The sequence below is a fragment of the Passer domesticus genome, chromosome 10 (assembly GCF_036417665.1).
Source record: "Passer domesticus isolate bPasDom1 chromosome 10, bPasDom1.hap1, whole genome shotgun sequence".
NCBI classification, from domain to species: domain Eukaryota; kingdom Metazoa; phylum Chordata; class Aves; order Passeriformes; family Passeridae; genus Passer; species Passer domesticus.
In genome coordinates this window covers 17,697,145-17,712,796 of record NC_087483.1, presented here as the reverse complement: position 1 = coordinate 17,712,796, position 15,652 = coordinate 17,697,145, and the positions used below count along the sequence as shown (strand labels likewise).

Sequence of the window (15,652 nt, the reverse complement as noted above, 5' to 3'; positions counted from 1 at the left end):
AGATGCTAAAAGCTTCCAGAAGTTTTCAATAAAGAGAGAAAGTAAAGGAACCTAGACCTTGTATTTGCAAGGAAAAAAAAAGCTATAATGTGAAAATTCTATTTGCAGAAATAATTCTGTCAAACATAACTCAGTTCATACCTACATACTACAAACTGATCCACAACAAAGAGACCGTTTTTTTCAGCTATTTTGAGCTGTCTCAATCACTCAAACCCTGTGACCCCAAGATGCCACTGTCATACTGAAGCAGACAGAACATGATCCAGTTTTGACCATTTATAACAGAAGCCCAAAATTTGGACCTGTGCTGAGCCCTTTCTCAGTGCTCAAGAGTTGTTTCTTAACATACACCCAAACACTCCAAATTACATCCATCATTAAACACCTGGTACAACCTGAGTGACCAAAGCAGCCATGGGCATCACTTCTTCACTGTCTTCCAACTTGACCATATGGTTTTCCAGAAATGTTTAACAACACCGCAGTTCCTTCTGCCTTCAACTCATCCCCTGGAGTGAGCTACCTCTGGATATGTCTCTCTTCATTAGCAACAGAGGGAGTATAAATGGGCAGGCTAGAGTGATCATCTGACTTCTAGATGCAGATGTCAGAAGGGGAATCCTACCCTCTGTCTGTCTGACATAAACAATCCTAGCAGGTTCCCCGACAGGGCAAGTGAGGCATGTTGTCCCAGAAATGAAACTCAGCCAGCTGGCATCAGATGGGCCCTACAGAATGTCCTGCTGCCATGCCCACTGAGGCTGCTGCACTGCGTGAGCACAAGCAGCAAAAACCTAAAGGGATACTGGCCGGTCTCAAAAAAGTAATTTCATTTTATGTCATGACACTGCAAACTAATTGTGCTCAAAATAACTGGTTTTACTGCCTAAATACGTTTTTAGTACTTGAGCATCCAGGTGGATTCAATTGTGCTTGCAATTTTGCAGACATTAACGAGGGAGACTAAATGACTGAGGCGGGGAAAGAACAATGCTGCACTCCTGTGAGACAGCCTGACACACGGACCAGAGCACAGCACAAGCTCTCAGGAGCCTCAAAGTCTAGACCTGTTTTGACCACTGACTGACACATGTTGCAAAGCTAAGCATGGAAAATAAAACACAACTGTTCTGTGTGTCTTTTACAAAAATAATACTGGCTGAAATCTTCAACAAGTGTAAACTATCAAATAACAGAAATCACTGACTCCAAAAGAAGCAGTATTACAAGCCAAATTTGGTCAGCTTTTAAGAATAAGAACTTCCTTCCTGAGCATCTTTTCCAAAAGCAACATGTTGCACAGCGTGAATAAAAGCAACACTTGAACTGTTACAAAACACGTTACAAATAAATTACCTAAATCCAGAAATATTATTCTGATGAGCTAAAGTACACTTAGAAGTTGTATTTTTATGTCAATAACTGTTTACAGAACCATAGCCTTAACTCCAAAAGCCATTTCACTCTTCACACAAGTTTTCATAAAGAAATAATGTATGAGGCACACTAAACATTGTTGGGCCAAACACATTCTACAGTTTATTACACATATTACATTCTTAAATAAAAATGCGTCACATAACATTTTTGCATAGATATCTTACAATATACCAATTTAAAAAAGAATTATGAAACAGACCAGTAACAAAAATAAATTTTTTCTTCATTAATAATTTTGTAACATTAACATACCACCATCATATAATACAAATAATATTTTTAAATCTTAAGACTTTTTGTACAGCAAAAAAACTGACAAAGTAATATATTTATATATATATATATATATAAAAAGCTTAAAAAAAATAAAATGTCAAAAAAAGGCAGAACTGAGGGCTACAAGATTGGGTACTTCTGTGATATATTAGAAATACCAGAGTAGGCCTGAGTGAACGTGACCGAGGGCATCTCCGAAATGCACTTGTCAGACACATCTGGTAAAAGAAAAATTATAGTGCAAAATGAAAGTCCTTCAAGCAATGTTGTTTGTTTTTTTGTTGGGTTTTTTTTTTGGTTTTTTTTTCCATAGGGAGCATTCATACATTTTGTTGTCATTGTTTTTGTTGTTAAACAAAAATTCCCCAAACAAAAATTTAATGTGTGCTAGAGAGCAAGAAAAGTTTCAAAGAACAAAAGGGAAAACAGGTCACTTTGAAAAGCAAAAAGCAGAAAAAAAAAAAATCTCAGCCTGCATTATTATTTTTTAACTAGATGAGCAGACATGCCAAACTAAGGCCTTGTTTCCAAGAGAAAAGCTCTTATGGTTTATATGCAGTGATTTCAAAACCAGGTACTTAAACTGGTGCAAGAACCTTCCTGTAGAGGTATCTTAATTAGTTGAAGCATTTCTTACACTTCAGCTTAACTGCATAGGATGCCAATGCAAACTTGATCCAGGCAATCACATAACAGGTGCAGCTACAAAGTGGTTTAGCTAGATTTTAATGTAGGACAGCTTCCCTGGTAGAGACATGGCCTTGGTAACAAAGTAGTGTTTAAACCAGTGTTTTGATCTACTTCAAGAATCTGACAGGTCTGGGGATTTAAATACAGAGTGATGGGTAAAACATATGTTGCAAAACATAAAGATCAGCCCTTCAGCCATCAGGCCTTCCAGGGACTGCATGTTAGCTTTTCATTTCCCCGAGAGCCCAACAATAAAGGCTAAAATTCCCATGTTTCTGTCCATTCTAGTTCCCTTTAGTGTGTACATGCGAAACCCTCATCCCCCTCCCTTCCCACCTTCCCTCCCAATCCCCAGATTTGCAGCCTACTCATTCACAGTACACAGCAACATGTATTTCCCAGCACTGTTGAAAACTTTCCCACAGAAGCTGACATGATTCCTAAAATGCAGTGGCAACAGCAAGTGCCCTCCTTAAATGAAAGCAATAGGCACAGTTGGCTACTACAAACTGTAAGTCAGTAGCTCAGTTTCTGTGTAGGTATATACAGTTTACTGATGTACATCCACACCCACACAGAGACAGGGTGGAGAACCTGTCTTCTGGCAGTATACAGAAGTTAGGACCAAAGCACTTTAAAAAAAAAAAAAAGTCATCAAAGCTTTCATTTTGAAAATCACAGATTCCAACTTCAATTATTACACCAAAAATGCCATCAACAAGCATTAAGGAAAACTATAAAACCCTGTTTCTAAAATGATGCCTGCATTTGCAAGTTTTCAGGTAGGGAAACTCATTTTTGAGGTGATAAAGGCAGTCTACTCCCCAGTCTGACATTTTTATGTATATAATTTATATATACAACTATATCATTATATATATAACTTATATAGCACAAGTATTCTCAAGACTTCTTCCTCTAAGGGAGAACTCTAAGGAAATTCTCAGCTTTACAACACAGATCTTAGTACCTGGTAGGCCAGATCCTACAGTAGTTACAATGCTAAATCTTGCCACTGAAGCCTGTGCAGAGCTGTGGAGGAGAAAGACTGCAGTATTCATCCCTAAACTGTTAATAAAAAGAGACTCAAGTGTGATAAAAAGAAGAAAAATATCCAAGCATGACCTGGAAAAGATCATTCATGAAGGTGTAGTTTAAATGCTACTGAAAGACAGGCAAGACTTGTCAATGTTGGGAGAAAAATATTTCTATTTTTTCAAGACAAAGTTAAATAGTTATTGTCAAGCATTGTGTTTTGTTTTTTGTTTTTTTTTTCTTGGTACGTAGATATCTTTACAAGTGCAATTCTATCTGAAATCAGCAACAAGTAGTTTAGAAGTTCTGGGTTAGAGCATCGCCCAGGATATGAAAGCTCAAAAACAGTCTTACTGGATGGAATGACAGAATGTGCCAAGTCCTGAATGAAATCAAGAGTAAAAGCCCTTGATCCACTGATTGCTGGCCTTGTAACATTAAATTATTTACAAAATTTTCCTCTTTTTTAAATTTAAAGATTTGACATACATTTAGAGAAGAGGAAGGGAAACACTTAAAAAAGTTGGACTTCATCAGCTTTGCCAAAAGTACCAATTACCACCTCTTTTGTATACAGACAAAGAAAGTGTATTAAATAGGAGGAGCAACCTTTATATTAGATACAAACCCCAAATTGTCTAGGGTCAGAAAAAAATGAGGGAGAAAGCCTGATTCTGTAGACATCAGAAAGGTCACAACTAAGATACAATCAGTCACTGCAACAATCATATTGATCTACTCCATTTTAGCTATACACCCTAGTGATTAGTTACTTTTTAAAGCCTGAAGTTAAAACAATTCTGAAAGCAAGGACTGAGGGATCCTCTTGCATTCAGATTCTTCTTCTCCATTTGTGTTTGGTCAGTGCTTTCCATGCATTAAGTGAAAATGTGCTACCCCAAGAAAAAAAGCAATTCCAAAAAGTCTGAGGAAAATAAGAATGAATGAAAAAAATGTTCACCTATCACATGGGTCTTCCAGTCTAGCAAACTTGTTTCCATAATAACTGGCTAGTCCTTGCAGCTGTGACACATATCAAGGTATGATGTTGCTTCAAACTGGTTTGCTAAGGGTCTGGGTTCTTTTAAGATTTTTTCCTTTCTAGGTCTCCCTCATGAAGAAACCTTATAAAGTTTAAGAAGAATGAAACGCTCAGAATTTGAGAAAAAACCTACAGATCTGCCCTACAGTCTGTTTCATCAACACAAGACTATGACAAAATAGAACCAGTACACATTTAATAAGTAAGAGCTGTGAAATGAATCATAGAAACACAGAAAAATTAATATTGGAAGGTACTTCTGGAGGTCACCTAATCCAAGATTCAATGCTTTGTTTAGTGAGATCAGACTGCTCAGGGCCTCGTCCAAGACATTGAAAGAATCTAGAATTTCACTTCAGTTGCTAGTTTAGCCAGATAATGTAATTGTCTAGATTGAGTACTAGCTACTGAAAAAGAACAACTCAGACATAATGAAAAATACTCTGGATTCTGCCATCCACTTTTAGACCAATCTCTATAAAATATATCTGATATTTTATGTTGCTCTTTATCTCCTAAGGGGAAAACCAAACAGAATAAAGATGCATTGAAGTGCTGTTTTAGTGTAAGAAGTGACTAAAATACAGCATCGTGAGTCTTCATATTTGATACAGTACAAATGAAACAATACAATTTTTAATTCAAAGTGAACCATCAATGATCACATCGAAAAAACCCAAATTTTGCTAGCCAGGCCTCAAGCTGGTGGTACAGAAGTATATTTTTATAAGCATACTTTTATGTGCAGATTTGGCAAATTTGATTAGAAAACTATTTATAACAGTGCTTCCTAAATTATTTTTTATTAGTTAGTTTTTAAAATAGAATCTTGACTTTGTCTCAGATAATGGAAAAATCCAGAATAAATATATTTTATCAACACTGTCACATACAAAGCACATCTTGACCTGGAATATTCTGTCTTGGTCTCCCCAATCACAAAAATGACTGACATATGGGAGCAAGTCTAGCAGAGATTCCCCACGAAGGTATTGGAACGCATGATGGATGAAGAGAGGCTGAGAAACATGATTCAGCCTTAGGAAGAGAAGGGTAAGTGTAGATCTTATTGCTATCTCCAAATACCTAACCAAGACTGTAGAGAAGAAGCCAGACTCTTCTTGGAGGTGCACAGCGGAAGAGGCCTGAAAACAAATTTGAACATTAAAAAATTCCTACCTGACAGACAGATGTTTGGAATTTTTTTTTACCATTGAAGTGGGTAAATGTTGGAACAGCTTGGACAGAGAGATTGCAGAATTTCCATTCTTGAGGATATTTAAAACTCAGCTGGATACAGTCATGAGCAACCAGCTCTAGCTGGAAGTTGGCAAAGATGGCCTCTGGAGGCCCCTTTCCACATGCATGATTCTGTAATTGACTGTTCTGATCCAAAATATTATTTAGCTAATCACAAAAACTCACATTTATTTTAGTTGCTTCCTCTGTGTACACTATTTTGTGAGACTTTCAGCTCAATCTGTTTTCATCCTATAGTTCCATAACCTTGGAAACCACTATCTGATTTTCTTATAATGGCTTCTCTTTTGCAAATAGACATAAATCTCACATTGAAGGAAACGAGGTAAAGCTTCTCCTTTCTACAGCTGGATAACTGTCCTCAACTGTCACCAAATTTATGGGTTTGCTTTACACAGAGCCCTTCCTCTTTAGTCTGATTCTACTCATAATTTACAGAGAGAACAACTGTACAACTTTAGCAAGGAGACACAGGCCCAAAAAGGAACTAACTATAACAGACTACACAAGTTTGAAGTGTACAGCTTAAAATATCCGCAATGAAACAAAACTTGTCATTGTAAAAAAAAACAATCCTGGAATGTGTCACTAATTATGCCTTTCCAAAATGGAGCCTTCTATAAAATACCAAAATTACGGTTGAAAATTTTAGTAATGACTATGACACTTGCATATGAGCACCCAAAAACTGAAGTCAAGAGATTGACTGGGTACACCATATAGCCGAAAATATCACCCTTTTCAAACATAAGAGGTGGTTCCAAAGCTCAAATTTTGGCTTCAGAGTTCAAGACTTGCTACAAAGCCTGAGAAATTTGAAATCTGTGTTTTACCCCCCTTTTTTCTATGTTTTTTAGGCTATTTGGATCCAGGATTTAGATGTAGGCCTGCTTTTTGAACAACGTAAAGATATATTTCAGCATTTTTTCCCCTGGGGCCCTTGTTCTGGTATATTTAAATAAGATGCCAAGAAGACTGTAAATGACAACTGGAACTAAAAGACAGTCTTGCTTGACTTTTTCCAATTTAAATAGAGTCGGGTATTTAAACCATCACTTAATAATTAAGATTTGTATACTACTGATAGCACGCCTAAAGGCAGGTGTGTTCAGAGAGCAAAGGAGGATATTTATGCAGATTCACAGCCAATGAATATCATAGTGGAGAATTTGAGAGCATAAATTTTAGGACACTACAGTAAGGAAATTCTAGGATTCTCTTATACTTTTTAAAATCTAATACACTCACTGGATGCTCTACAGTTTCACATAGCTGAGGTTTCAATTCCCATTAGACATCTTCCTGAGGAGCAGCAGAGGGGCAGCACCAATCTCTGCTCTCTGGTGACCAGTGACAGGATCCAAGGGAATGGGATGGAGCTGTGTCAGGGGAGGTTCAGGCTGGACATTAGGAAAAAGTTCTTCACCCAGAAGGTGGTCAGATGCCAGAAAAGGCTCCCCAGGGAAGTGGTCACAGCCCCAAGCCAGCCAGAGCTCAAGGAGCATTTGGACAACACTCTCAGGCACATGGTGGGATTCTTGGGATGTCTTGTGCAGGGCCAGAAGTTGGACTTGATGATCCTTGTGGGTCCCTTACAACTCAGGACACTCTGTGATTCTGTGATCTGGCAGGATGCTCTATTTGCTCCAACATAAATTGGATTCTAGGGCCCTCAGTCCCAGTGAAACAGCTGGGTGGAATGGCCATAAGAAGTATGCAAATACAGAAGTAGAGAAATACGAGATTGTCAGCAAGCAGTGCTCTGCAATTTTTAAATGTATACATATATATATATATAAGCATATATATATACACATATAGAGTATAGTTAGTTTAAATCTTTGGAATAAATTCAATTTTTCTTCTCTCTCTCTTTCTTTCTGACTTTCTTTCACTCTCTCTCATGCTCTTATCATGAATATTACATCATTGCCCCTAAAAGATGGTTAGATTTTGGTCCATATTTCATGCCATATGGGCCAGACATCGTATTTCCCCCCGTCCCCAAAGTGTTCAGTTGACAGTCACAGTGTTTTGTGAAAACTGTGAGGAAAACCAGCATCTTTTGAATAAATTCAATCTCTCACTGGAACCAAAGGTTGCAAAATGCTGAGAATTCAAGTGCCAAGGATCCCGGTGACGGCTCTTAAAAACATCTATTGAGTTTCTTGTTTGCTCTTTTTTCCCCTTAGAGTACAATTTTACTTCCCAAAACATAAATTAAGGGAAATATTTAACAGTCAATGAGTCAAAACAGTCAAAGAAGGGCAGTTGGCTAATACATTATAAAAGAGCAGCAACCATTTGTGGACCACACGCTATTTTGTTTAGTTTCTAGACACATCTTGTAGGGATGGTCCGAGAATATACAAAATATACAACCTAATGACCACCTGCCTGCTTGCATAGGCCATTTTCATGGTCCTAAATGCAGTCTTTGGAGTCAGGGCCAGTGCCAAATAGGTTCAAATACAAGTTATGGCAACACATTTTTTAGGTTTTTTTTTTCCTTTTTTAATGAAGACTTTAATCCACTTTGAGCCAAAGAAATCAATTTATCAATATGACGGAAGGGTGAGCATGAGACCTCCACTTCTCCTTGATGATTCACACTGTAGGCCAAAATGGACCTCTAGGTTAGTAATACTTTGGACCAATCATTTGGAAATGCCTCACTGCTGTATGTAAAATCCAATCCCTTCCTTCACCGCTCACATGGTTACATTTTTTCATATAGGAGTGGGCTACAGCATCAACTTGATGAACAGAAAAGCAGGACTTTGATATTTTCTTTAACGGGCTAATGCTGAATGAAGCCATTGTACTTGGAAGATGTTCTTGATTTCCTACTCAGAGACTGGAGTAGGATTTTTGGCTTGGGGGTTTTTTTTGTATGTAAGATGCTCAACAAACAGGTGTAAATGAAAACGTCTGCAGGTGCTCTTTACAGAAACAAAAGGCTAATGTTTTAAATTGGTTAATAGAAGAACTGCAAGAAAAAGCAACATAATTCACCACTAAATCACCGTGGGTTGTGGCTAATCTGCTCACATGATGTGGAAGGAATCCTGTAGTCATGCCTGTGTGGCCAGTCCCAGACTGATATCCAGGTGAAGACAAGGAGTTCTGAAGATCACTTGTTTGTGGAGAAAAGAGAAAAAAGGTTTAAGCTTCCAAACAAGCTTTTGAAGTTTTTTGTTCAAAAAATAAACAAGAAGTCCTAGCTATGGCAATAAGGTGAGGCTTACAGAGATATTAGGTGCTGTATCTCAGGGGTTTATCCCTTGGCTACTTAGCCATCGTGGCAGCAGCTTCCAGAGTCCCTAGTGCATATGTTGTGCAATAGCCAAAAAAAAAAAATAAAATAAAAACAACCAACAAAAATATAATCCTCCATGAAGTCTACATAAACTCAGGCCAAAACGAGGATGTTTGTGTCACAAGTGTCACTCCACAGTCTACTGCCATTAAGGCCACTGGTATTGACTTAAAAGGATCTCAATAGCTCAGTTCTGGGAAGAAGAACCAAAACCAAGACAGGTCAAAGTGTCTGTGAGAAGTCTGATGCACTGAAAATTAGGAATTCTCAGAAAAAGAACAAAAAAACCAAGAGGTTAATTTTGGCTACCAAACTGGGATTTGGTTTTCTAGGTCATTTGTTTTCCCCCCATCTATTTAAAAAGAAAGTTAGTGCTACAAATATGCAACTTCAAGACGACATATTCTTCTACGGAGTTGCACTGAGAAGCAAGTTAGATAAGCCCCTCTTACTGCCGTCCACCTGCAGGGAAGCCTCCTTTGATTTCCACTGGTAAAAACAGGAAACGAATCCAAGAGGGATGAAGTGCTGTAAGTAATTGTTCTTTTTCACTGACTTCACCTCTATACCATTTCCTCGCCTGCATCTTCTCCCATCCAGCTGGGGCAAGGCATAAAAGAACCGATGTAGGTATTGAAGTGTAACTGGGAGCATGACACTGTGAGCATGTGGTCCCTGTACAGAGGACTGCACGGGATCAAGTTCTCTTCTCCTGTAAGGTAGCACGTTGTAACTTGAGTTCCACTTTCATCTCACAACACTCAGCCCAGATGACATCCATGCCAAGCTGACTGACATTTAGATGTGTCTCTTCATGTGGAGGGCGAGGTGATCCGACCTGGAAAAACACCTGCAACATAAAGGAAGCAGGAAATGAAATAAGTATAGGATTTTGGAAAACAGGGTTTCTGCTCCTTCCTTGTTATGTAGAGGAGAAAATACATATCCTAGTTTAGAGACATTCCTTGAGCTATCCATGGATCACCACCAAAGGCTGTGTGATCGACCTCTGTGACCACAGATAGGCAACTACCCTGGCTCTTCAGCAGCTGAAGAGATGACTTTTATCCTTTCCCTGTTCCTCTCCCTCTCGCTTCGTTCACTGAGTCAGATATCATGGAAGAGTGCTCATCTATGCATCTGTACTATAAAATCAAATATTTAGTGTGCATGTGTTTGCATATTAAAAAAATAAATAAAACAAATAAGTTTTATTCAGCAGCACCATTTTTTAAAATACCAGCTTTCTTAAGTGCTCACTCCTTGCAAAAAGCACCAAAGAATTATGCTGGTTTTGAAAGCTGAATTCTTATTTCTAACTCCAAACTGGAAAGAAATCTGGCTCAGAGTTTGGAGGCTGACAATCCATCAGGCTTCATATCTCTCCCTTCCTCTCAGCTGGGAATCTGGGTGGTAATATGTGGATTCTGATGAATATTATCTCCCTGAAGAATGTTGACAGAAGATATTATGTCTGTTTTGTAAGAATGACAATTGTAAGACAGAGAAGGCAAGGAAGTTGTAAATCACACAAGTGTGGTAAAACCAGGAGAAAAAAAAAAAAGAAAGCCAGGACTTGAGCTTTCAACTTCTGTTCTTTATCCACAAAGACTTTTCCATCTCATAAGAAAACATAATATTTTGTCATTCTGAACATGTAGCTGGATCCCGATGAGATAGACTCCATACCCATTAGATATGGGATTGAAAACACCAATCCATAATACTCACCATCACAGTGTCATTTAAGATACGTATGGCACCAGAAAGCAAACCACAGGAGAAGCCGGCAGTGGTTCTGGCTGCCTACCCCACAGCCCTAAAATGGAGCCTGTCACAGTGACAGGACTCAGACACACTCAGAAATTAAACTTCTACTAGAGACTTCAGTTGAGCATTTAAAACCAGGAGGTTTTCAAGTTCCCTGCAAATTCTGGCTTACCGTCTTTCCACTTTAAGCCACAAGACACTGGCTTATTTATTCTAAAAACATTTACTACAAATGTCACACCAACCTCCATATACCTCTGGCTTTTGAGTAAACTGTTTCTGTAGGCTCCAAGAACACTAGGAAAAGCTACTTACAGAACTGATTTACCTGGCATGTCTTTTCAGTGCTCCATAGAACTAGAGTATAAAGCAGCCACTAATAATGGTCTGAAGAATATCCAAATGGCTTCTTGTGAGAATCAAGAGAGCTCATATATGGGCACCGAGTGTATTTTTTAAAAAGCAGTAGTTGAATGTTTTGTGGTTTTCAGAAAGAAGAAGCAGAAGAACAAACTGAACAACTCCCCCAAAAAGCCAATACTGATAGATAAAAAAAGAACAGTCAATCTAAATACCCAAAGGATAAATACCCTAAGCAGAGAAAGGCTGAGAAAGAGAAGAACTATAAAAATGAAAGTATTTTAAATAGTTAGGGGACCTTTTCTGTCCTGCTGATATTCCACTACATATGTGATCAGTCAGCATCTACACACAGAGATGAGTGATCAAGAGGTACATTTTTAAGACAAAGAAACCTTAAAACAAGACAACTTCCACAAGAAAAGTCATTTTCTTGTTCATTCACTCATCTTCTGTGAATGAGCGATGAGCATACCTCTGCTCAAGTCATCTCTTCTCTACTTGCAGGGCTTACAGGGGAGTTAATACCTTCAGAATAGCAAAAATGAGACTTCAAAACAGGATGGAGGAGGCATTCCCCCACGCTCCTACATGAAGCACAGCAAGACACACGCGACTCTGACAGCGGACACTGGGCTTTCAACACAGCAGGCTCTGCACAGCTAGAATTTTCTAGCCCTAGAGTGACAAAATACATCCTTGGACCATCTCTCTCATCAGTCTTAAACTGAAAAAGCAGCATGCTCTGGCTACAAGGGCTGCCAAAACAAAACAACAGCTTGAGTGGCTGCCAAAAAGATATGTACCAGCTGGCACTTCAGTTTAGGACTAGCCATAAGACCCCCACCCAAGCACAGCTTTTCCTCTCCAGTAGTCTCTTTTACAGATGCAACCCAGGAAAGTGTATGCTGAGTCACACCATAGCCAGATCTGTTAAAATTATAGATTCAGTACATCGCTTCACATCAGTAACTACCGTATTAGCACCCATAATATTTTTATAGGTAATAAAATGGTGCCATATTTGCTAGTTTATAGCTAATAAAGTGGTACAATACTAATTCTTCACATTCTCCCGCTGACTAATTTCATTAGTTCTATCTCTTGGTAAGGCTGGTGGACGTGGATATTTATCTTCAGCTGTAAAACAGTCTGTACAAAATTTTTGCAGCTAAATCACACTGTCAAAAAGCATATTGGTTACTGGACACAATTCTTTTTATTTTCTTTCTGGGACTAGAGGCAGCAGTGGAAGAGGCTCCACAGGATAAGCTGTCAAAGGAACCTGCTCTCTTCAGAAATCAAGGAACAGGGGCTTGCTGGTCTCTAGTCCTGCCCATGACACGAGGCTTTGCTTTGCACCTCTGGCTCTACACCTCTTTCAGTTCCAGACCAGCTCTGCACATCACACGTGGGCCCATCACAGCCTCCTCCATCATCCCCCCCTCAGTCTAGCTCTTTCTAGAAAGAACAGCTTATGCTAGAATAAGACACTCTAATTATAAAACTCATACAGGGATGTGTGATACACAAATTCCCTGCTCCCAGACATGATTCCTTCTTTTTTCTTTTTGCTATATCTCCTTAGCAACACAATACTGCTTGGCACTGAAGCCTCTGAAGGAGAAAAAGGAAAGGTTAAGTACAGTGAGAGAGAATATATTGCTCAGCCATCTTTCCTACCAGCTGTGGATTTTCCACTGCGAGATGTGTCCCTTCCAGCTAAGTGCACTCTCAGCTTGTTATCAACAAGGAAACCATGAGCACGTGTGCACATATGCAGAGAGGAATATGCATCCCAACAGTCTGGCACTAAGCTGCTGTCTCCTAAACACCTATTTATCTAGAATCAGCAAGTGCCACTACCCTGTCAAACTCTTCCCCTTGAAGTGCTGAGGGCTTGCACTGTGTGAGGAACAACTCTAGCCTGCATTTCTGATGAGCAAAATTCCTGGGGAATGCTAACAACCAACATAACCCTGGCATCTGGAAGGCACTAAGGACTTTCTGGGGTGCTTTCCACACCACTTTAGCCGATTCTCCTCTCTCTCCTGCTACCACAAAGCCACACAGCATTTGCAGTACATATGATGTTACTCAAAGCAGTGGTAGTTTGCCAGCTATGACTAACTATGTGATCTGACTGTGTGAACAGCTATGACTGACTAATGTGATCTGTGGGCTGCATGGTGTTGGGATAGAGCTGGGACAGCAGGAGAAGAGAATCTCTTTTGTTATTAAAAAATTTACTTATACACAGAGGACAGTAATACTCCTTGGACATTGGTCAGAGGGTGAGAGACACAAGCACATTTGAAAACAGTCTTGGAAGGGAACTGCAGCCAGAATGTGTGAATAACATCCCCCTCTGCTATCTGAATCACCCCTTCCATGCTCTGTTTGCCAAGACACAGCCTTCAGCTCTGAACAATAGGCATAGGATTTGTGCTACATCAGTGTTGTTAAAACAGCTCCAATCAGCTCCTTAAAACCTAACAAGGCAGCGTGTTTGAGAGAGTGGACACAGCTTCTGTCGATAATGGGGAGTGCAATAAAGAGTAGCAGTTCAAGTACAGAGAAACTGTTCTCCAGCTGGAACCCTGGCTCAGGAAGGCACATCTTTAAAAGTCTGCCTAAATGGCTAAAGGCAGTTTTGGGCTCGTTTCAGTGCTTGCTTGAGGTGACCTCTGCAATAGGTGGTAGCAAAGAGGCCTGAGAATGAGAAAAGAATGAAAAACAGTAGTATGGCAGAGTGGGACAAAAGAACAGGCACGATCACTCTAAAAGCTTGCAACAATTAATTGGGGGAATAAGGACAAATCTGCCTCCTATCACCACACAGACAGTATGGGCATAGAGTTTAACAGTGCACAATCCTCAGCACTCTGAATTTTATTAATAATATTTTTCCTTCATCTACAGATTCGGCAGAAGAGCAGAAAATGCTCTTATTAGATGATTACAGGAATATATCTCTTGACTGCACTGACTGAGTTTGCGGCCAAAGAGAAAAGCTAGGTAGAAAGGGATAATATGTGGAGGGAGAATAAGAAACACTTAACAAAGGGCTGAAAGAGACCAAGGAGTTGAAAATACCAGCTGTATTTCTCTAGATCTCTGCTAAAAATATTGTTTGTCCTGACACAGAAACCCTAGGGCTGTGTGTATATATGTATGTGTGTGTGTGTTTGTGGGGCCACTCGAGGAAAGAAAAGAGAAAGGCAATGCCTTACATTTAAAACAGAGGATATAATTGTTCTCATTCACAGAAGTGCTTAAACAAAAGCAGAACTGCAGAGGTCCCTACTTGGCTTATCCTGTCCCTCATTCTGAGCAAACAAAAGATGATCCAGGGATAAAACAAAAGATAATCCAAGAGGAAGCCCTCGGTGGGGGAAGGGGGACGGGAAGAGGGGAGACAAGGGCAGAAGAGCACTTAAGGAGATGAAGCTCTTGGAAAGGCAGGATGTGAAAATGATCAAATTTCCTTCCCATAAAAGGATGGGGTCCCTTGTTTATGTCCCACACATCCTTTCTCCACGCATATTCTCTGCTGGTCTGGTGTACCCACAGGCTTCCTAGAGGCTTTATTGTATTACAAAACGTTTCCTTATCACAGTCGAGAACCTTAGTGCTGCATTAAAAAGATGGGTAATTTTCTTAAGCCTCTTTTAAAAATATATATAAATAGGATTAGCTGGATAACATGTTCAGATGCAAGCACATTATTTGATTACTCAATAGTGGATCCAGGTTTCACCCAGGGCACTGCCAATCTTCAGCTGGGGGGGGTGAGAGGGGGAGAAGTGCTCATTGTTCGATCCTGTCAGTGCTGTCAAGAGTCATTACAGGGGTAATTGCTTTTGCTCCACCCTGATTTCTTATCAATTGGGATTGGGGATGTGGAGAAGGGTGTTCTTCTGGTTTTGTTTCTAAATTCAAAGAACCCAGCTTTCAAAGCCATTCAGCGCCAAGCAAGGATGAGCAGATTTTTCAGAGAAGCTCAGTATTTACGGAAGCAGCTAAAGCAGGGAGGGCTGTAGGAACGACCCGCGGTGAGAGCTGTAAGGGCGGCTCTCCCAGGAGCTGCTGGCGCTCAGCTCACCCCTCATTCCTCAATTCCGACCCCCAGAGCACTGCTGCTGCCAGGCTCCTCAGAGCCCCGGCCCTGCGCACCTGTCAGGCTTTCAAAGCTGGGCCCTCACAGAATGAAGGTGCAGAGCATTTCCCACTTCAAACAGATGTCAAGAGTGAGATTTAAAACTGTAGGAAAAGATTCACTAATTAGCAAGAACGTGCAGAGATCACGGATCTTACACAAAACAACCCCATGAACTTGAACGATAAAATGTGTCTAAATCACTCTTGGGCTTTTGAGAATGGTGCCCTTTGTTGTCTTTTCTTTAGGAGCTCTAGAGTCAGTTCCAAGAGAACACAACGATCATGCAGAAATTGAA

At 39.8% G+C, this 15,652-nt stretch overlaps 1 protein-coding gene across 1 annotated transcript in view; it reads right to left on the bottom strand.

The window, feature by feature from the left end:
* Nucleotides 1-1,516: 1,516 nt before the first annotated feature.
* KLF7 (KLF transcription factor 7) overlaps nucleotides 1,517-15,652 on the bottom strand; it is a 65,969-nt gene continuing 51,833 nt past the window's right edge. The window contains exon 4 of the mRNA XM_064434109.1: nucleotides 1,517-9,915. Coding sequence (XP_064290179.1) covers nucleotides 9,864-9,915 — 52 coding nt within the window. The 3' untranslated portion in view covers nucleotides 1,517-9,863. The remainder of the gene's footprint in view (nucleotides 9,916-15,652) is intronic.